The sequence below is a fragment of the Stenella coeruleoalba genome, assembly GCF_951394435.1.
Source record: "Stenella coeruleoalba genome assembly, chromosome: 13".
Taxonomy (NCBI): Eukaryota; Metazoa; Chordata; class Mammalia; order Artiodactyla; family Delphinidae; genus Stenella; species Stenella coeruleoalba.
This window is the reverse complement of record NC_137159.1, coordinates 29,280,557-29,302,107: the sequence shown is the minus strand read 5'-3', so window position 1 is coordinate 29,302,107 and position 21,551 is coordinate 29,280,557. Positions and strand designations below refer to the sequence as shown.

Here is a 21,551-nt window from a genome sequence, read left to right as displayed (position 1 = left end):
GACAGGGGCTGGGACTGGCCTGGGCATTGTGAGGCCTTCCCCTTGCCAGGGCCGGACCCCCCAGTTCCTGGTGCAGCTCCAGGAGCCACGGCTCTGCCACTCACTGCCCTCCTTCCCCACCCTAGGTTCTGGGGACCGCCCTGGACGTTCCTTGTCTGGCAGTGGACGACGCCCTTCGCTGGGTCACCTGTGGGCTTCCGGGACAGTCAGGCGGCAGAGCAGCTTTTCACAGAGTGTGAGAATGGGCAGAGGACATGGTTTCCGTCGTCAAGTGGGCTCGGGGAGCCCTGCAAACTCTGAGCTCTACACTGTTCAGTCCCTCAGCACGCCCAACCCCAGGCTCAAGGTCCTGAGCAGTCCCGCAGTGAAGGAATCTGCCCAGCGCTGTTTAAGCCCTTCCCCAGACTGATTCGATCCCAGAATCCATTTGCTCCTGCAGCACCCACGAAACAGGCTCTGAGAAGTGCCTCACGGCGCATGAGGCCAGGAGTTGGGAGAACTGGATTCTGCTCTCGTGGCTCATGTGTGCCACGTGGCTGTGGACATCCGCGTCCTCACTCGTGTGAACAAGATGGACTCTGCAGTGCTCTGGTTGCCACGTCCAGGACCGAGACACCTGGCCCAGCCAGGCCCGGCCACATGGCCAGGGACGCGGCCCCCAGCTGCCCCCATGCTGCAACAGGTCTCTGGGGACAGTGGCCCTCCAGGTCCATCCTCCCCTCCCCAGGGAACCTACCGCTCACAGGATACAGTCACGGGACCTCTGTGTGCTTTCATGCAGGGAATGGGGGCTGGCCCCTCAGGGCAAACACTGCGGGGAAGAACTTCCTGCCTGACAGGTGGGACTGGGTGTTGTTGAAGGGAAGGTGGGTGGACGGGAGGATCCTTTCAGGGAGCTGGGAAGGCAGAGACCAGACAGCCAAACGAGGGTGAGTCCTCAAGATTTATTATAGAAGCCTATAAAAGAGCCACATTGAGTATTTCCAAAATCACAAAATGCACAACTTTTTTTAATATGCAACATGGAATATTATATACAGATTAAAACCACGACAGCAAAAACACTCACACGGCACCAGTTTCATATCAAAACAAAACACACAAGTGCTTTTTCAATATTAAAACAACTGTGATAAAAACATATTAACATTTTGAACCATGTTTACAATAGAGGAAAAACTTCATATTTTACTAAATAACAAATATTTAACAGCAAAAACTTTATACTAAATATCTATTTTGAATTATAACAAAAATAGTACTTATAATAGTTTATAAAGACAGACACAAAATTATAACATTTATGAAAAAACAAGTTTTGTGTATAAAATTATATTATAGCGATCTGGGCAGGGTCAGGATGGTGACCAGAACACAAATGCCAACGCCCAACATTGAAAGTGCTTCAATCTGCAAGCCCATGGCAGGAAGAGTTTTGTGGGGTTTTGTCTTTTTCATGTCAAGTTACAATAGTAGGAATGGTTAAGTGAGAACACATCACCCATCTGATGCTACCTCTATAAAACCTACACGCTAGCACACAGACACGGATGGATGTAAAGAGGAGACATGGGTGAGTCTCAACATTGGAACCCTCCTGTCAGCCAGTCAAGAGCTTTCTTCAGTTCCCTTCTTATTGCCTTTGAGACCCAGCGGGGCAAATGATCCTTCTTCCCTCCCTCACAGGGATCCCCACGGCCTTGCCTTCTCTGCCCCTCCCAGGCTGGTCACCCAAACCAAAGGCCACTGAGGTCTCCCGCAGCCTTCCAGCTCCCTGCCCCTCGCCGGGGCCAGGCCTGGCAGGCTTCCTGTCTGAAGCTGCCTTACTGCAATCCTCGATATTTAGTCAAAGACATTTGGTTCAGGGCAAGCTGGGTCAGCTGAGAGGAGCATGAACCTTCCAGACACCGGGCTTTTTTGTAGGTAACAGATTCTGGTGCACCGTGCAGCTGTTTTCAAGCTTTGATGAGCCTTTGCACATTTTTGCCTGTTTTTCAGAATGGGGCGGTGGGGTGGGGGAGATCGAGAGATATTACTCATTTTATTAATGTCAACTTTTGCCAATAACGTCTGTGCCGCACTTGCCTTTTAACAGTGAAAAGGTAGGAACCAAATGAAAGACTTGAGAATGGGGGAGACAGAACAGTCCGCAGGCACGAGCCATTCCTGTAAAGCCCGCCACAAGGCAGGTGTGCATGGGGGCGGGCGCCGGGGGCTGCCGCCTGCCCACTGAACACCACTGGGGGTGCCACTGAGCTGCTCACACGGGCCACTGCTACGGAGAGGCAACCGGGGAATCCACGTCGCGCATTCTTCTTCTGTGTGTTTTTTATTTTCTCCTAAAGCGGATTCACCGCTTTTATAACATCAAAAGCCAACAGAGAAACACGAAAAGCAAAGAAAAACTTGAAAACAGACACAATCACTTAGAGACTCACCAAAGGCCCCAAACCATCCCCGGGAGGCATCCCTAATTGCCAACACTCAAAATGCCAGCGGCAGGAGCTGCTCTTCTTTCATCCCCTGACCAGCCGGCTTTCAACCAAATCACTTCTGACGAATCACACGTACCCTCCTCAGCTCTCGCTGCAGCGCCCTCCTCAGCTGCCTCAAGACCAAGCAGAGGGCCTGAGTCGGCGCTGAGGAAGGGCTGCGTCTGCACTCACCTCCCCTTGCTTTCACCTGGTCCCCGCACCCCTGAGCTGGGCTAAGCAGACAGTGGCATAGAGGGGGGAGGGACTTCAAGGACACCTTTCCAAGGGCAAAGGGCAAAGGGTGAGGGTTGAGGGAGGGAAGACGGAGGCCCTGGCTCCCCGTCAGAAGAAAGAACCCGTATCCTTCCCTATACTCACTAGGCAGAGTGGGGGGCAGTGGGGTGAAGAGTGACCGAGTGGGACACGGCAGCGGCCTCCGAATCCCCGGTGATCAAGGTTTCTGACAGAGCGAGGAGGGAGGCGGTGGGCCGTTTCCCCATCCCCACCAGGGGACAAAGGCAGAGGTGCTGGATTTCACCTCGGGAGTGAGGCTCTGAGGTTGAACCCACAGAAGGTCTGGCGCCTGGGGGAGCTGCTCGACCCTAGGCCGGCGGGGGGCGGGTGGGGGTGGCTGGGTCACTTGCAGAGGTCCTGCCGGGGACAGCTGGGATAGAGGCCAGGGGACGGAGGAGACACTTGCTCCAGTCCCAGTGACACCAAGATTCAGTTATATTAGTGAATAAATATGGGGGTGGGGCAGGCCATCCATGAGCCGAGGGCCTTGGGTGTATGTGTAACAGGGAGCAGGGCGGGCTCCAGGCCGCCTGGCAGAAAGGTGCGGGTGTCAGTGCACGTGCCCAGGGCCACCAGGGAGGATGCTGGGAGGACAGGGCCTGGGGCTCCTTTGCCCTAAGGTCAGAAGAGAGAAAAAGTAGCAGCAATAGGTAATTTCAAATGTCCAAAACGGCAAGGGGTGGGCCTCCAGGCTGGTTACAGCCTGGCCCCGCCCTGCCAAGGGGGACTGGTGTTCTATTACCCAGGATGCTGTTCCCCGCGGGCACTGGTGGCCACACCGGGAGGGGCACTCGTCCCATCTGAGCCGAGGCAGGAGGGGAGGGGGTGCTGAAGAGAGGGCCAGAGGGGGCACCTCTTTTCCTCCCTCCCCCCACGTCAACCACCTGACCTCACAGGAAAAGAGTCCGAAAGAAAAGGGAGGGGAGAGACCAGTTCAGAACATCACAAGCAAAGGCTGCAGCACAGCCGACATCTAACACTGTGATGGGCATGCGGGGCGGGGGGCCAGGCCCTTTCCCGGGGGAGCTAAGCTGTTGGGGACGGGAGAGACTAGAGAGAAGCAGGGGCCGGGGGAGCGCCCGACCCCGGAGAGCCCTTTTGCCTTGGGGCAGGTTTGCCAGGGAGGGGAAGAGGGGCGGGCAAGGCCTGGGGGGCCCTTCCTCTTCCCCGGGCTCCAGCCCCCTCCCACACACAGGTTTCTACCCTTCCATCGCCTCCCGCCCCGAGGCCTGGCGCCCTAGACCGTGGCGCTCAGCATGGCCTCCGTCTCTGGCAGGATCTTGTTCTGGTTGGAGTCCAGGCCAAAGAACTTGACACTGAGGCCATCCACAGGGTGCAGGACGGGGACCAAGGTGATGCGGGGGAAGGTCCGGGTGGCCAGCTCGAAGCGGCTCGTGCTGGCTAGCTCCACCGCCAGCACCTTCAGGAACAGCTTGGCCAGGTGCTTGCCCAGGCAGGTCCGGACACCGCCACCGAAAGGGAGGTAATGGAAGCGGCCATCCTTGTCCTCGCTCCGCGCCTGACCGAAGCGATCAGGGTCGAAGACGTTCACGTCCTTGAACACGGGCGCCGTGTCATGTGTGTCCCGGATGCTGTACATGACACTCCAGCCTTTGGGGATCTGAAAACCCTGGAGGCAAGGCGGGGGCAGGGGTGGGATGCAGTGGTGAGAACCAGAGGAGGTCTGAGAGGACCCAGGACCTTCTGCCTGCCAGCCCCCACCCAGAGGTTCCTGGAGGCACCCCACTGTGGTCCCCGGGGGCCTGGCCAGCCTCCCCTTTTGGCATGTCAGTCCATCTACTTATAGATGTCCCCATGCAGCTTCACAGCACACCCAGCTGGGCTGCATCTGACCCAGCATCTGGGGCAAGGTCCCTGCTGGGTCCCTCCCGTCAGCCTGAAAGCTCCCCGAAAGCGAGCACCGTCTCCCCATGAGGCTGAGGCACCCCACAGGGAGCTGGTCTTTCCCGTCGGCCAACCCCCCACGCCACAGCTCACGGGCCCAGCCTCACGTCGAGCTCGAAGGTCTGCAGCACAGTGCGGTAGCCCCCGGAGACGGGCGTGAACAGGCGCATGACCTCCTTGATGACGCAGTCCAGGTAGTGCAGCCCACTGAGCGTGCTGAGGCGCAGCGTGCCCTCGCAGGGGCAGCCGCCACTGTGCAGGATGCCCTGGGCCCGCAGCTCCTCCCGCAGCTTCTCCAGCACGGCCGGATGCTTCAGCAGCTGCATGATGAGCGAGGTGCTGGCGCTGGCGGTGGTGGCGTAGGCGGCGAAGATGAGCTCCAGCGTCCCGTCCTGCAGAAGCAAAGAGGCACCGCTTGCAACCGGGGTTCGGCTTGGTGGCCCCAGCCTGGGGGCAGTCCCTCTCTGCCGGTGTCACCCCCAGGCCCCAGGGTTATCTAGCTGGGCCCTGCTGCTTCCTCTGAGCCTCACGTTGCTGAGCCATTTGGGCCACGATGGACAGAGGTCACGGGTCCAGTCCCCTGGCTGGGCAGAAGCACGAGCCTAAAAGTCCCTTGGGGAAGGGCTGCTTCTCACTCACTGCCGAATTCCAGGGCCGGCCTCAGCAGCCCTAATGAGTGCAGTGAGCTCACAGCAGAAAGAGCAAATCCCAAGGAGTGGGCACTGTGCGGGCGAGTGGGGGTGAGGTGCAGGGTCTCAACCTGGGCCTCCAGACTGGCAGCCCCAGCTCCTTCCTCCCTCCGCAGGAGGACATCTGGTAGGTGGTCAGGAGAGCTGAGGGGTTGGGAAAGCAGTCTGGGGTCATACCCACGAGGACCTGGGATGGAACTGCAGTGAGAAGGCTGAGGGAAGGTGGTCCCCAGAAGACTTAGAGCCCCTCCAGGGTCCTCTGGGGAGCAGTGGCCCCACAGAAAGGCCCCACCAAGTTATCTTGTTCCAAGCCCTGCATTTTACAAATGCTGAGCCCAGAGAGGGGAGTGAAAGAACAGGTCCTTTACTTGCCATGCCACCACCTACAAGTCACAAAACTTCTTATGAAATGGGAAAGTCTTTGGGGCTCCTTCCTGGCTCATGAGGAAAAAAAAACTGGGGCTAGAATACAGGGAAGCAGAGACAGTAGGGACAGAGCAGTCGGCAGTGAAGTGTCCACAGGCGCCTGGCAAGCACGTGAGTGGCAAAGTCTAGACGAGGACGAACTAATGCTCCCTCCTCGGGTGGAACACCCACCCTAAGACAGGGCAGGCAGGAAGCCCTTCCTGGAGCCCAGTGTGGACAGTCTTGGGGCCAGCAGCCCAACTGGGCACCGCCAGTGCCAGGCAGGCCGGGAGAGTGTCAAGTGCCACCCACTTGAAAAGGCTGCTCTTCCCCAAGGGCTGAGGCTGCCCTCCTGCAAGTGGCTTCTCCTTCTGGGCCCGCATTCCCCTAGGTGACCTCCTAGGGCTACTGTAACCACGAAATGCACTGAAATAGTGAATACCGGGGTGGGGGGCTGGCTGGGGAGAGTGAGGGGGTCAGCGACGCCGCGGACGCCGTGTCTGTTCAGGGTTACTAAGAACCAGTTTTCGGTATCTTTTCCAACATGGTAGATGGGACTGTGGGTGGGATGGAGACAGCGGGGCCCAGCTGCTGTGAGGACCGCTCACCACCAGGACTGGGTGCAGAGCAAGCCATGGGGAGGGCAGGGGAGGCCCCGTCCGTGTGGGTGCTCCCACCCTGAGCAGCCCCAGCACGGAGCGCAGGCGTGTGTGCTGCCTGAGGCGGGTGGGGAGAGGCGCCCCACCTTCAGTTCCTGCATGGTCATCTCCTCCCCGTGCTCCTTGCTGCTCTCGATGAGGATGTCCAGGGCATCTGAGTAGTCCTTGCCCTGCGTGCACTGCAGCTTCTCCCGGATCGCCTTTTCCAGGCCCTTCTGTAGGGTCTGTCGTGCCTGAATGCCCTGAGGCGGGGAGGAGGCCATCTGGTTACCCAAGGGGAAGGGCAGGGTCCCTGAGGGCCTCCTCCCAAGGCCGAGCAGGGCAGGGTGGGGACTCTTCTGAGAGTTCCCATCTAAGCAGCAGTGACCCTGGGTGAAGGCTCCCCTCTGTCTGTGTGACCAGTGACCATCTTAGCAGTCAGCTGCCCCTCCCTCAGGGTGGCCTCACGGATGCCCGTCTCCTCTCCTCCCAGGCCCTGGGTGCTCACCCGCCGGTAGCCACTAAAGGGCAAGTCGACAGGCAGGGAGAAGACGTTCTCCACGAACTGCTGGTAGACCTCGAAGAGGTGGCCGAGGTCCTCCTCGGGGATGCTGAAGCCCAGCAGCACTCGGATGGCCATGCGGAAGGTGAGCTTCTGCGCCTCCTGGTACACGTTGATGGCCTCGGGGTGGCTGCTCCAGGCGCGCAGTGTGTCCTGGATCACCAGCTGGATCTTGGGCAGGTAGCTCTCCAGGGCCTCGTGGCTGAAGATCTTGGAGAAGACCTGGAAGGCAGAGGGTCAGATGGACTCTGGCCTGCCCGCTCGGCCCAGCTGAAGCACCGTTCCCACGACCGTGATCAGGGAACACTCCAGGTCCTTACCCTGACCAAGCCCAAGCCTTGCCGTCTCCAGACACAGTCCCTCTGTTGGCTCCTCTACTCTGAGCCCCCCTCCTACTGCCCACATCGTGGAGCGGAGGCAGGGGAAGGACGGGATTAAAACACAGTTCACAAAGTCGGGACATTCAACATCACTCACAGGGGGACCTGAGCTGGCATTCCTTTCTGAAACCCCAGAAAACCATGTGCTCCAAATAATGGCAAAGCCCGGGGACTGGGCAGTCCAGCTGCCAACAGGTCTGCAGGCGATGTGGCCATACCAGAGTGGGGGGCAACACAAGAGGGCGCTGGGCAGGGCTGGAGGGGAGGCTGCCCCTCCACTGCAGAGGCCATTCCCGAACGCCCAGGCCACGGGGCAGACGTGCCCAGGAGGAACAGAACACAGGTGAACGGACTGGACAAGGAAGAGGTGGAAAGCAGTAAGTGGCTCTTTTCCTCCACTGATGGGAGAGCAAGAGAGTCCAAGGCTAGACTGCAAGCAGGACTTCCTGAGACCCAAGACTGCTCTCACTCCCTGGGAAATACCTACTGGGCAGAGATCGTAGGGGGTTTGTTAACTGTGCCATCCAAATGTCTTCAGTGTGGCCGGGTCTGGAGGCACGGGGATGGGGGCAAGACTTCCCACTTCAAAAGATCAGAAAGCCAAACAGAAGGCCTTTTAATTTCCCGCATCTTCCCGGTCCATTTTAAGTAGCCAGTGAGTCCCTGTTTCCACCTCCCTTGCTTGCAGTCCTCCTGATTCCTGAGCAAGTTCCTCAGCCTCCCTGCCCCCTCCTCACCCAGATGCCCCTGCGCCTAGTTTCACGCTGCTGCCCGGGGTGTACGGCACAGGGTAAGATGTTAGTTTATTTACTGTTGGCCGGTGGGTCACACGGGCAACCAACAATGTCTAGCCCCGACCCCCAGAGTCCAGAGCAGAAGGGGGTACCCCCACCGGGGCCAAGGGAAAGTTCACCGGGGAAGGCGAGGGTGGGGGGGGCGGGCAGCGCAGAGGAAGGAGACAAGTACTCCTCTAGCCGCACCCCATCAACCCCACGCAAACCACACACACGCGCCCACCCTCCCCTCCTGCCCCCAAACACAACCACCGCACAAACTGTAAATGTGAGAATTTCCCCTGCAGTCAGCTCAAGGAGGAAAAGGTAACATTTTCCTGGCCTCAGCCCTGCATGGCTAATGGGAGGGCTGGTTTGCAGAAATAACAGTGCTGGCCCTTCAGTGGCCCAGCCAGGCGTTCACAATAGCACTTTCATTCCGAAATTCCCGGTGGGCAGAGGGAGGGAGAGAAGGAGGCCGGTGAGGGGCAGAAAAGCCAGCACTGTCTGGGGCTGCTCCTGCTGCTAAGGGACAGCTGAAATGTAGAAGGATGAGGGGAGGTGGCCAGGGGCAGCCCAGGCCTGGCCAGGTCACTCACACCTTGCTCAGCTGTGAGGGCCCGGGGAGTTTCCAGGGCCACCTCCCGCCAGGGTGCCCTCTGCCTCAGCCACGCCCCCCTGGACCCTAGTGTCCTTAGGATGCCAGGTTCCACTCTTGGTCTAGGAGTTTTACGGGTAGGAGTGGGGCCCTGCCCCAGAGCCCATCACTGGCCTGCTAGGGGCCCTTATGAACAGCAAAGAGCCCACAGAAGGAGCAGTAAGTGCTCCGTGGGAGCCAAGCAGGCTCCTGAGGGATGCAGGATGGTAACTGTGGCTGCCAAGTGTTGGTGGGGAGGCTGGAGGTAGGGCAGGCAGGGGCAGGGGGGCCACGTCTGGCCAGAGCCAGCCAACCTAGGGCAGAGTCAAGGGCACTGCCCTGGAGGGAACGTAGCAGGGGCTGGCCAGGGCCCCCAGCACACAGGACACCTGGGCCCAAAGGTGGGCATGTGGAGGGGGAATCAAGCAGAGGCCCATGCCGACCAGGACCAGCCGAAGTCAAAGCCAGCCAGGCTCCCAGGATGCAGTGGGTGGTGGGAAAAGGCAGGCTGGGCACCCAGAAACCTGAGTTTTATTCCCAGATCATCCACCAGCTTACTGTGGGATCACGGCCACGTCACCTTGCGGCCTCATGGTTTCCTCATCTGTGAATTGGTAAGGTTGAACCAGGGGATCTCTGTGGTCCCTTTCAATGCACAGATCACACGAACACCAGTATCCGTGTGTCCCTGAGTAGATGTTCTCCCCTCAGAGAAGCCCAGAATCCGGCACGGCATCCGTCACCTGGTGTAAGTGTCTGCCGGGCCCCCACTCACACACCTCGTATGAGCTACGGTGGCTCAGGAAGGGCCATCCCAGGGTTACCAAAGGGGGAGCTCTGAGGGACCCCACTGCACCCCAAGGAGTGGCCAGACAGGACCCAGGGACAAGCCTTGCCCCGTCTGTCCCAAAGGTTACATTCCCTGCGCCCTCTAGCGATGGCCGGCTGAATCGCTCCTTCTCCAGCCTTGGGGGCCACGGAGAGCAGGAAGGACCCAAGGGGACCTGGGACTGGGCAGAGTGACTCCAAGGGCAGGGGGTCCACACCTGACCTCTAGGTGGGAAGGGGCCCTGAGCAAGGTCAGGAGCTGAAATGACCGCAGGAAGCCTGCACCTGCAGGCCCCCCGGGGTGGGGCTTCTGAAAGAATTTCAGCCACGACCAGGGCTCTTATCTTGACCCAGAAAGGAGTCTAACTGGATGCTCTGGGGTCCCTTTCCTCCTGGCTGTCCCATGATTCTCCTCAGAGGCCCCCAGAGGTGGAGAAACTACCCAAATGAGAAGCCGAGCAAAGGCAGATTGCGGGCACTCCAGGTTCAAGGGGCTTTGCTCAGTGGTCACCAAGTCCATGCTCCTGCCTCCCGCCCAGCTGTTCCACAGGCATCAGAGCCTCCCAGGCGCCGGGAAACTCCAGGGCCTCATCCCTGGGACCGTGCCCAGGGTTAACAACGTGGGCACTTCCCAAAGCCAGGGCAGCCCAGAAACCACCGCCCACCACAAAGGCCAGGAGGAGGCGGAGGTGCTGCCCAGGGCACAGGAAGGCCTGGGCACGTGGGGGCGATCAGGGTCGGGACTTGGGCACAGGGGAAGGCACCGGCGGAGCAGCTCATCGTGAAGAGGGGAAGGGTTCCCAGAGGCCCCAGAGCCCACAGCCTGACCGCAGTTGCAGCAGGAGCCAGGGCTGCTTTGTTTCCCTCTGGGGCTTCCCTTGGAATTCCCACAAGTGAGCCAAGAATGCTGGACAAAGGTCACCGGGAACCAGCCTGGCTCGGGCAGAGCCCTGCACAGGGAGAAGCAGGTATGGACATCCCATGAGGGTTGGCACTGGGGAGAGCAGGGCGGAAGTGCACGGGAGACCTGGGAACTCCAGGCACATACCCCGAGCAGGACGGGCTCTGGCCTTGAAGGATGTGCTTGGAAGCCCTCCCCCAACCTCTATGGGTTTTCCCAACAATGCAGTTGGCTCAAGAGCCCACATCCTGGGTTCTCGCGCTCCCTGTAATAAAAGCTGAATCCATACCCAGGGTCGGGGGAACCACCAGGGGGCTCGTCAAGGCTCAAATTCCGTATAATTGTTCCTACAAATGTCTCCCCCACACCCCCAGGCCTCCCTCCCCACTCCTGCCTCTTAGCCAGCGCCCCTGGGAGGGGAGTCGCTCACTGGAGCCCCATGACCCTGCACGCGGACCCGCTCAGCCCGATAACCTCCCCTTCTCAACTGGCGGCTGTGGATGGATGGAGAGAAGGATGGGCAGCCTCAGAAGCAGGAAGAGCCAGAGAGGGGACCCACTCCCCGGTCCAGTGACTCAGACTGGGAGGAATGGAGGCAGCTGCCCGGGAGGGTGGGGGCCTAGGCAGGCCACCCCGCCAAGCCACCAGGGCCGCGGCCTGCGGAGTGGAAAGAATAACAGAGGGCGGACAGCCACCGAGGCAGCTGTCCGAACAGCGCAGGGGTAAGGCCAAGGTGCGTACTTTATGCTCAAGTAGGGGGAGGACAAGAAGGGACGTCATCCCTCAGCTGCCTGGCATTTCCACTGGACCTCCACTCCACCCTGGCTGCCTCCTGAGCCAGTCCCCACTCAGCCCCTCTGACTGGGAGAGGCTGGCCAGATCCCCCAGCCTGGGTATGCCCCTTCTGGGTCCCCAGAATCTGTGGGCAGAGTATCTGTCCCCAACTCGAGTCCAGCTCTGACTGTCCACATTGTGGCTGAGGGGAGAGAGCAGCACTTGGCACATACCTGCCGGGCTCTGAGTTCTGTCCAGACCCTCCTATCCCTCCTCCAACCATAGAAAAAACCCCTGAGAAAGCTGAGGCCCAAAGAAGGAAGGGCTTTCCCAAGGTCACAGTCTGGGGCACAACTGGCCACACTCACCAGGGTCCCTGAACACCCTGCCTCCCACCAATCCAAACCCCGCTGAGCCACGCTCTACCAGTCCTGGGGGCTCTTGATGTATCTAAGAGCTAGAAGGGGATGCTCCTCTAGGGCCCAAATCTATTCTGAGGGTAAGGCCAGCTGTTTCGGCTACTCTGTCAGGCCCTGGAGGCACACCCGCCCTGCCCTTCAGCCCCAGGAACCTGGAACAGATACAACTGGCTTAGAGGGGTCAGGGCCAGAGCAGACCCCAGCCAAGCCTCCCCACTTCCCGCCAAGGCCACAACTGTCTCCCAAGGCTGGGAGAGCGAGCATCGCAGCATCACAGCCTTGGACCCCACCCTGCCCTGGGAAAAGGACGCGGAGGGGGGTGAAAGGGAGGGCCCACACCACTCACCCCTGCCTGACACAAGGGCACGCAGAGGGAGGAGCCCACTCCCAGGCGCCCTGGTGGCTGGCCGTGAGCACCCTCCCCCGCTGACCTTCAGAGACATCCGCTCCTGCCACCTGCCCCCTCAGCAGCCCCTGGTGCTACAGTAATTTTTGGTGAAGGACCTCCGCTGGCAGCACAAAGGCTCCGTGCCTCTGCCAGGGGGTGGGGACAGAGCTCCCAGTAGCAGGGCTGCCTGGCCACGCCACCGCCTTCCCATCCCACACAGGTGGAAACTTCTGCCCTGAGCTGAGCCTGGCAGACATGACTTTGAAGCCAGAGGCTGTGCAGTGGTTCAAAGGCCACCTGGAGCCAGTCTGAGCCGGCCTCCCCCAGGACCCCACGACCATGGGCCCTCTTGGCTCTGCCCTCCTGCTGAGGCACCTCCTGGCCTCTCCACCCCGACATCAACCCAAGCCTACAGAGGATGTCTGAGGCGAGTGCAGTAACCCTGAGCCTGAGCTCCTCCCCGAGCCAGGACGGGGCCCAAAGGCCAAGTCAGTGACGATCGGTGGGTGGGCAGGTCAGGCTTCTTCATTCCTATCCCGAAAACGTCTGGAGCTGTTCCCCCACCTCAGCCACGGGCACAGAAGTCCCTGAAGCCAGGGGTCAGGGGAGGAGGGGCAAGAAGACCACTCCTAGGGTCTCTCCAGTCCAGAGTTCCAAAGCCAAGTTCATCCTTGGGATGCACTCCAAGTTCTCTGACAGAATCTCAAGGCCACTGCCTGAAATGCCCTGCAGATGCTGGCCCTTTGGTGCACAGAGGCCCAGCCCTATCTCCAGAGGAAAAGAGGAAATGTCTGATCCTGGTGTGTGGGGTTGGGCACTGGACGCTTCCAGAACTACCCATGACAACCACTCCCTTCTCTGGTAACCCTCCCGCCCCATCTTCCCTATCAGACTCCATCCACGCTTCCAGGGCAATTCCCAGCTTCTTTGCATACAAAGAGAGATGCAGTCCCTCCCCCATGAACCAGAGACCTCCTGGCCCCAGGTAGGGAAGGGGTAACAAAGGACGAGGGACAGAATCTGAGGTCGCAGCTACAGGGACACAGGCCTGGCTTCCAGAGAGGATTCTGTTAGATTGGGCAAGGTATTCTGGACGTTCTCCCTGGCAACCCTACCCCTCCCTCTTGGCCCTAGACCACCAGGGCAGCCTGGACAAACACCTGGACTGCAGTGATGGCTGTGAGGAACCCCTTTCCCAGCACACCTGGTCAGACCTCCAGAGAAGGGGTGGGGTAGCAGCCCCAGTGGAAATAGTGACGGTCCTAGCTTCCCGCCAGCAGGGCCTCAGCACACCTGGCCCCCACTTCCTGCGAGTACATCCTAACCAGGCTGGGCCTGGCCCAGCAGCCCACTCTCCAGCCAGGTCCCTGCTTGCAGCGTGGGCTGGCTAAGACAGTGTGAGTGGCACAGGGCAGTCCCCACCCTGGCCAAGTTGGGTGCACTGGGCATTGGGTCCAGCAGACTGGCCATTCTCTCCAGGACCAACCTGTGTGCCTCTGAGTACTCTCTTCTCATCCCTCCAGCTAGATTCTACTTCTTAAGGGCAAGGACCAAGTTTCCAGCTTCTATGCTTGTATCTAATCTAAGGCCTGCTACTTAACTCAGTAAACTTAAGTTTATGGAACATCAATTAGAGATTTGGCGGGGGAAGGATGTTTTCATCTGCCCATTTAACACAGGACCCACACACATGCCACATAGCGAGCACACAACTAGCACACAGAAACCCTGCTTTGGGTTCCCAAGCCTCTGTCAGGATGAGCTGGTTTCTGGCTGCTCCCTTATCCGCAAGGTGCTAGAGGGCAAGGGTGCCTGAAAGCGAGAGACTATGCCTCATCTGTGGTCCTCCTTTCTGGCCCCACCCAGGTCCCACCCCCTCACCCTGTCCCTCACTCCAGCTTCCTCCCCGGTGTATTCCTCCAGCAGCATTCATCTGCACCCCGCTCCTTCCTCCCAAATGGACGATGTAAGCCAAAACCTTGGAGCTTTCCAGGAGGGCCTTCCCCACCTGGAGGCCCAAAGCCAAGTCAGGCAGAGGGTGCAGGGAATTGCAGGGCAACAGCCTCTCCCCAAAGCCCTCTGCACCCCCAGGTCCTGACCAAGCCTTCTTCCCGCCAGCACTCCCCCCCCACCTCCACCCTGACCCTCAGCTTCTGGCAGCCCCAGGTGGGCAGGGCTGAGGAGGGCTCTCCTCGGTGGCTTAGAAACAACTCTTCCCTTGGATGCCCGTGTTGCAGGCCCTGCCCTGCCTTTGCTTCCTTTCCCGACCTGGTTCAAGTCCCTCAATCTCTCCAAGCCTCGGGCTCCTCTTCTGTGAGAAAGGGACAGTAATTGCTTTCTTGTCAAAGTCTTTAGAAAGGTAAAATGGGGAAGCAGCCACATTCTTTGGAGCTGGGTTTCTGAGGCTAGGGCTCTCTCCTAACTCTTTGAAATAACGCTTTTGGTGGAGTCACAAAGACTAAGAAAAAAAGGAGTGTTCGGCATATTTGAAGAGCCCCCATTCTTGAGCCTACGGGCCCCCTCCCAGCCACTCCCAAGAACCCTCCCATCTGCCCCCGGGCTCTGTTAGCTGCTTCCTGCTCTAGTGAAGCAGATGGGAAGACCACTTCAAGAGCCCCTTTCCCAGCCCCTGAAATACGTGCTTTAGCGGGGGGGGCGGGGTGGTGTACGTGCTGACCAGTCCCCTCTGATTTTTCCTCCTTTTATCTGTTACGGAGAACTACTCTTCGCAGGCAGTTCGGAAGACGACAGATTCTACAGGATGAACTCCTCTGTTCACACACACACGTCCGGAGGAGGGGTCTGCCCCACCATGGCCCTCTCCTGTCTCCCAGGCTCTGCCACTTTTCCCAGAGATCAGAGGCTGCCTCTCCCTTTCCTTTAGGTTTCAAACCGGGTGAGTCCTCTGACCCAATGGAAAAAGTGAAGGGAGGGGAGGTCGTGCAGCGCTGCCCCTCCCCACCCCCGCACCCCAGTCGCGGCCGCTTTAAGCCGGCGGGCCGGCGCCCCGCCCGCCGGCGGCTCAGCTTTCGGGTTACTGCAGTTCAAACAGCACGTGCCGCCCGCGCTCTGAGCCGCAGCGGCGGCGCTGCCCTGGGAGGGGGCGGGGAGGCTTGCCCCTTGCGCGCTGGCTCGCCTCCTCCGCGCCTCTTCCAGGCGCTCGGGAAATCCACAGGATAAACACACACTTTCTCTTCCTCTTTATGGGAGGGGGTAGGTGCGCTTTGATCCCCCGCCGCGCCTCGGCTCGCCGAAGTTCTCCCACCCCTCGCCCTTCCCCCTCTGTCCAGACCGGTGCGCGCAGTGGCCCAAATTTCACCTCATCCCTCCCAGGCAAGGCCCAGCAACCGCTGCCCACAAGGTGCCCCCAGCCCCCGCGCCTGCCCGCGTCGCCCTTAAGCAACCTGTGGCCGGGAAGCTAGGTGTGATTTTAGAACGATCCGTTAACAGTCCTCGGAATTCCAGGGGACGAAAAGGAGGAGCGCTGGCCACCGTCCGCCCTCTCTTTTTTCCAGGTTTGTGGAACACGACGATGACAGGCGTTGGACGCCCCTGTCGCCGCATGTTCAAGTTGTCCAAACCAACCCCCAATTAGCCACCCGTTGGGCCTGGTAGTGCGCACGGCTTGGTGGCTTACCAAGAGGGCAGACCCGCATGAGGCCTGTACAGGCCCTGGATCTGGGATCGCAGCCGTCTAGGCAGGGAGCTTCGGGATCCTCCCACATGGTGTGCAAATGGGGGCGCGGACTCTGGTAGGGACGTCCCCGAGTCTCCGAGAACTCCTTACCCCGAGGGAGGTGCACGAGAGAAGAGGATCAGAGCACGGTTGCGGGGCTCTTGGCCTAGAGTTCTTACCTTGCGCTTGTTGCGGTGGATATCGCCGATGGAGTTGGCCACCGTGTTCGGGCCCAGCAGCATGCGTGTGCTACGTGGCCACTCGGTGCTCACGAGGTGGTGCTCGCCCATGAGGATCTTGCGTACATTCTCCGCGCCCGTCACGCGGATCAGCGGCCGCCCGAGCAAGTGCGTCTTGAACACGTTGCCATACTTCTCCCTCCGCGACGACTGGAAGCCAGAACCCTGCGGGTGCCACGCAAAAACTTTCTCAGGGCCCACATCTCCAGATGGGACACCTGGGAGGCCCAGCCTCGAGGGCCCGCGGGGGAGGGGCGGAGGATCCAACCCGGGGCACCAGTCCCCTACCCCCCACACACACACACGCATGCACGCACTTAGGTTTTATTTTTCACAGCATGCATAAGAACTGGGGCCTAGAGGATAATCAATAAAGGAAGGGGGCGAGAGGCCCAGGGCAACCCCCGGGGAGGTGGTTTTTTAGTAATGACTTGCGGGAGGGAAAAGATATCCTGGACTGCGGGACCAGAAGCTAGAACCTCCGCCTCCCCCTTCCCCCGCCTCGCGCTCGGGAGACTCTCGGAATAAATATTTCCAGGCTCCCGGCCACGGGCTGGCGAGACCCCGCGGGGTGGCCGCAGGCCAAAGATTATTTATAGCGGCGAGCGGTCGGTGCCCGGAGGCAATCACTACAGATGGGGGTTGGGGTTTCCTCCGTTCGCTGGTGTGGGCCACGAAGGGACACGGCGGCCCTCTGAGGGCTCCGCAGGGTAGAGTCATGGGCCGGGAGCCGCGATTTTCCTAATGCAATATGCCCTGGAAATAACTAAGGAGGACTTTCGTCGTCGCCCTGGAGTTTGGGACGCGAGAGCAGAGGAAGGCGCTTCCCGAGGGGCGGGGTAGGGCTGGGCGGGGCCGCCGTCTCAGGTAACCGGATCCCCGGTGGCGGCAGCGCGAGCAGAGCGGAGCCAGGCCCCGGCCCGGGCCCGGCACTCGGAGGAGCTGGCTGTGTCGGCCCCACGCGGGTACCGGAAACAGAGGGGACCTCCGAAGGGCGGGAGCAGGGGCGTCCCGCTCACTTTTGACGAAGTAGCTCGCCACCCCACCCTGCATTAACCCTTCTCCGGCCAGGGCAACAGCCGGTGAGAAGGGGAGGGGCGCCACCTGTCAGGCCGTCCCGCCTGCCCGCCTGCAGACGTGCGGATGCCGGCTCCAGACCTGTGGGGTCATGCACTCCCCGAAGGGACACTCCGCTTCCTCTTTTCCCGGGTTGGTCCCCCTCCTCACTTTCCCTTCTTCCACGGAAAAGCATTCGCCAGTTAGATGTGTACACACCCCAGCCCTGCCGAAAAGTGACTCTGCAGAACCCGGAGCCCTAATCACTTTTCCACGTGTGCCTCCGGCCCGGGCGCGCGACAGGGAGCGAGCTCGGAGCGCCCGCGCCTCCAGGAGGGGGCCTGGGTCGCGGGGGACACCGCCCCACTCCCAGGTTGGCGGGTCGGGGAGAACTCCCGCCACCCTGCCGCGGTTCTAGACGGCGTCTACCCCTTTAAGAGAAATCAAGGCGAGGGTGGAGGTGCGACAAAAGGGGGCAGAGAGCGGGGTTCCCTCCCTCGGTCTGCTGTACCGGTCTCTCTCACTACGTCTGACTCTCCTCTCCTGCGTTTCCTCTGTTTTTCTTTTCTTTCGACACAAAAGTTGGGTTGTGAATTTTCCGAGGTCGCCGCCGCCTTTCTCCCGCGGCACCCCCTCCCCCGCCTCTGATCTGCCTAACTATAATTAAAGTGCGTTTTTTGTGGCATTAATAAAGAGTTATTTGTCCGCCGTTTCCACGGTCTTCACAAAGAGGACTTTCATAGGGGCGGCCGCTCGAGCCGCGAGTCCAATTTATACAAAAATGTTGTATTTTTAGCCCTGGGCTCTGTTTAGATGGCGCACGGTGGAAACGGAGAGCCCTTGGAGGTCCCCCCGTAAAATCTGATAAATGACTCCGAAAAAATAAAGCTGGGATTCAGAGGGCTCCCATTAACCCCTTCAGTGCTTCTCTACACGCATCTCCCATTTCCTTCTCACCTCAGAGTCAAGGGCCCCGGGGGCGAACGGATTGGGTGGCGTAGGCCTGCTTCCCCCTCCCCATCTTACGTGCGGATCGGACGCGGAGCCCCAGAGGCCCTTGTGGGATTCGGAGAAACGGTCAGGGGACGTTGGTGGCGGGGGTGGGATGGGGGCGGTGAGGAAGGGGGGGCGGCGACAGACCGCGAATTCTGCAAATTGGCTCTAATACGGCAGGGGCCGACGCCCCTGTGAATATATTTTATTTCCTAAATTCTCGGCCAAAAGCCTAGACCACCAATGCAGTTAACCCTTTAAGTGTGTTGGCACGGGAGAGGCTCTGGGGATTTCTTTACGGCAGCGGGGCGGGGGGAGGTCCCATTGGTTGAAGTGAACCCCACCTTGTTGCACGAACAGGCCCCCAAAGAGATGGGCTGATACCGGGACTTGGGAAAACCGCAGGGCAGAGGAACCTCGCGTGCCCCTCCCGCCCCAGCTCTGCTGTCAATTGGCGCGGGGCGGGGCTCCGCAGGGTGTATGTGTGTGTGCACGCGGATTACACGAGTCTGTTAATTTCAAGCCAAGCTTTAGCACTTCTAAACTCACAGGTCTCTGCGTTCACCTCCCGCCTTCGCTTTCCCGGGCCGAGGCTGTCTGCTTCAGTACAGCCTACCTTCTGCTAACTCCTAACAGCATCTGCCGGACAAACACGCGTGCACACGCCCACACAACACACCTTCCGCGGTTAACCCAGAGGACCCCCCCCTCCCCAAAGAAAAACCTGCTGTGTATCGAATTGCAAAAGCGATTATCTAGCACTTGAGGATGTTAATTCCAGGTTAATCTCCCCATTACCTACCTGGGTCCGGTCCCCGACGCGCCCACCCCCATTATCACCAGCAGTGCGGGTTGTGTGGCGTCTCACAACAGACACAAACGCACTCTATGGGTCTCACACACACCTCTCCCAAGTTACTCTCCCCTGCTAAACTGTCCCCACCCAGTAAGTAAATAGACCCTTTTCTCCGAAAGCCGAGAAACCTCGGGTCTCAGGCTTCTCATTTTCCTTGGGTTACCTCCTTCCTCCCCCACCACAAAACACACACACTTTCTCAGACCGTAGAACGGGGCTATAGTACCTGGCGTGGCCGGTGACGCGGCGGGAACACAGCCCGGGTCTTAAAGGGGCAATCCTGGCTGCCACTGGCCCACTCTTTCTTTCCCTGACTCAGTTTTCGGGTCCCAGTGACACCGCCAAAGCCCGGGAAGTCGACGGTGACTGGGGCCTGGAGCGCGAAGGGGAGGCGAAAGCGGCTCACGACTGGATGCCCCCTCCGGCTCGCGCTGCGCGGGGAGCCCCCAGGACGCTCGATGCACCCCTGTTGAGTCGCTCGCGACTGGAAAAAGTCGGTCTTGGGAGCCCTCTCGGATTCGGGAACCTCTCTTACCAGCCCCTTGAACCTGCGCGCCCGGCGCCAGCGGGCTCGGAACCACTCCGCAGGCGGGCAGGGGAAGCCCGGGCGGCTCAGGCAGAGAGGAGGGAAGGGGCGGGGCGGGGACCCGTGCCTTCAGGCTCCCGGCGCCCCCTGGCCGGCCCGCGGCTCCATCCGCCTGGTGCTCGCCGCTAGCGGACCCTGGAGAGCAACGGAGCTAGAGCGCCCTTACCTGTAGCAGCCAGTGGCCGGTCTCTCCGATGAGCGGGAAGCCCATGGAGCCCTTAGGGATGGGCAGCTTGCAGCTTTTGTCGCGGGTGGCAGCCCAGCGCAGCTGCCACAGCTGCTGCGACACGGCCAGCAGCAGCGTCACCGACACCAGGCACGCGGCGAGGGTGGCCAGCGCCGACACCAGCTCCAAGCCTTCAAAGAGCATGTTGGCGGCCGCTCGGGGGATTGGCTGTGCTGGCCGCGGCGGGGGAGGGGAGGGCCAGACGAGAAGGGACGGGAGCGGCGGGGGAGGGGAGGCTGCCGCCGGGGGTCCTGGCACCTCCGGCCGAAACAGAAAAGGAGCAAGGAGCCAAGGGAAGGGAAGTGGAGGCTGCGAAGGGAGCGGAGACAGTGGGGGGAAATCGCCTAAAAGAAGAGAGAGAGGAGACACGAGGCGACTCGGAGTGTAACTTTGTTTGTTTGTTTGTTTGTTTGTTCCCTTATAGCGGACTTAGGGGCTGCTGGAGGGGTGATGAGACGAAGCCGTGAATCAAGCTGGTGGATTAGCTCTCCCCGCAACCATCACACTCGGAAAACTTTGGAAAACTTTGTCCAGCGGGAGCCTCTCTCGTAAGCCCCTTCCCCTGCTCGGGGTGGGGGGGGGGAGAGGTGGGGACAGAGAACTAGCGGAGAGAAAGTGCGATCGATTTGTCAAAAGTTTTCCCCTCAAATTCCTAGGTTAAAAAAAAAAGGAAAAAATCCTGAATCCCCAAATTCCAACGAACCCAGAAACTTTGGGTGCGAGAGGGAAGGTTCCCCGGCTGAGGCGAGTGGAGAGGCCGAGCTCAGCGCCCCTGGGCTGCCCTGGGCGGCGCGCCGGAGCCCCAGAGCCGCCGCTGCACCCCCGAGGCGGGCGCGGCGGGCGAGGCGGCGCGGCGGGCGCGGGTGCGGAGCCGGCGGACCGCGGCCCGGACGGGACGCAGCCGGCGACAGAGCCCCGGGCGGGCGCTGGGGCGGCGGCGGCGGCGGCTGGCGGGAGGGGTGAGGCGGGGTGGGGTTGGGGGAGGAGGTGAAAACCCGAGCTGGGCTATTGTATCAATTAAGAAAAGGCAGTCCGTCCCGGGACGCAGTCTCTCGGCTCAGGAGTTGCTGCTGGGAGAAGAAAGGGGGGGGGGGGGAGAAAGGAAGGCAAAAGGAATGAAAGAAGGGAAAAAGCAGGAGGCAGGATTTCAGGGCTGATGGTTTTAAAAGCTTCTCTCAATGTGAATTTGTGCCTCTGAGAGCCAGGCGATGCGTGTGTTTATATAGAGCCGGGAGGCTGCGCCGTGGGCGCTCCGCCAGCACCCCCCACTCCCACCCCCACCCCCACCTCCGCCGCGCTCTCGAAGCCGGAGGCGTGGTGAGAGGCCGGCGGCCGGAGCGTGTGAGCGCCCGCCGGCCTCCAGCCCCGCCCAGGCCGCCCGCAGCCCGCAGCCCGCCGCCCGCCCCGGACCCACTTGTAGCCGCCGCAGGATCAAACTCAGTTCACCTCTCGCCTCCTCTTCCTTCTCGCCGGCGTCTCGCTGAGCCCGGCACCTACAGACGGACGAGATGAGACACACACACACATACACACACACACACACACACACACACGGTGTGCGCTCGCACGGTGCCCGCTTGGCTGCTAGGCTACTTCCCTCCCTCTTTTCCTGCCTGTCGGGCCCCGGCCCCCTTCCCGCATCCCAGGCAGTCCCGCGTGGGCCGCCGCCCCAGCAGCTGAGGTCTCAGGCGGACTGCCCCTCGACTGAGAGGCGCCAAAGGCCCCTAAACCTGTGCTTAGGGTCTCCAGCTCCTATCCCGCGGGACCCCGCTGGCTCCTATCTCCCGGAACCCCTCAGTCCTCTCATTTGCCACTCCCAATCTCTCCTAGCCGGGGGGTCCTCCATCCCGGA

At 60.5% G+C, this 21,551-nt stretch overlaps 1 protein-coding gene across 1 annotated transcript; it reads right to left on the bottom strand.

Annotated features, from left to right (window-relative positions):
- Positions 1-938: 938 nt before the first annotated feature.
- Positions 939-19,962, bottom strand: CYP26B1 (cytochrome P450 family 26 subfamily B member 1). Its single transcript, XM_079940127.1, has 6 exons — positions 19,640-19,962; positions 15,923-16,147; positions 6,914-7,189; positions 6,513-6,668; positions 4,781-5,065; positions 939-4,398 (listed from the first exon to the last, which is right to left on the bottom strand). Exons 1-6 carry the CDS (start codon positions 19,841-19,843, stop codon positions 4,006-4,008), a joined length of 1,539 nt encoding a protein of 512 aa, XP_079796253.1. The 5' UTR covers positions 19,844-19,962; the 3' UTR covers positions 939-4,005.
- Between the last annotated feature and the right edge of the window lie 1,589 nt (positions 19,963-21,551).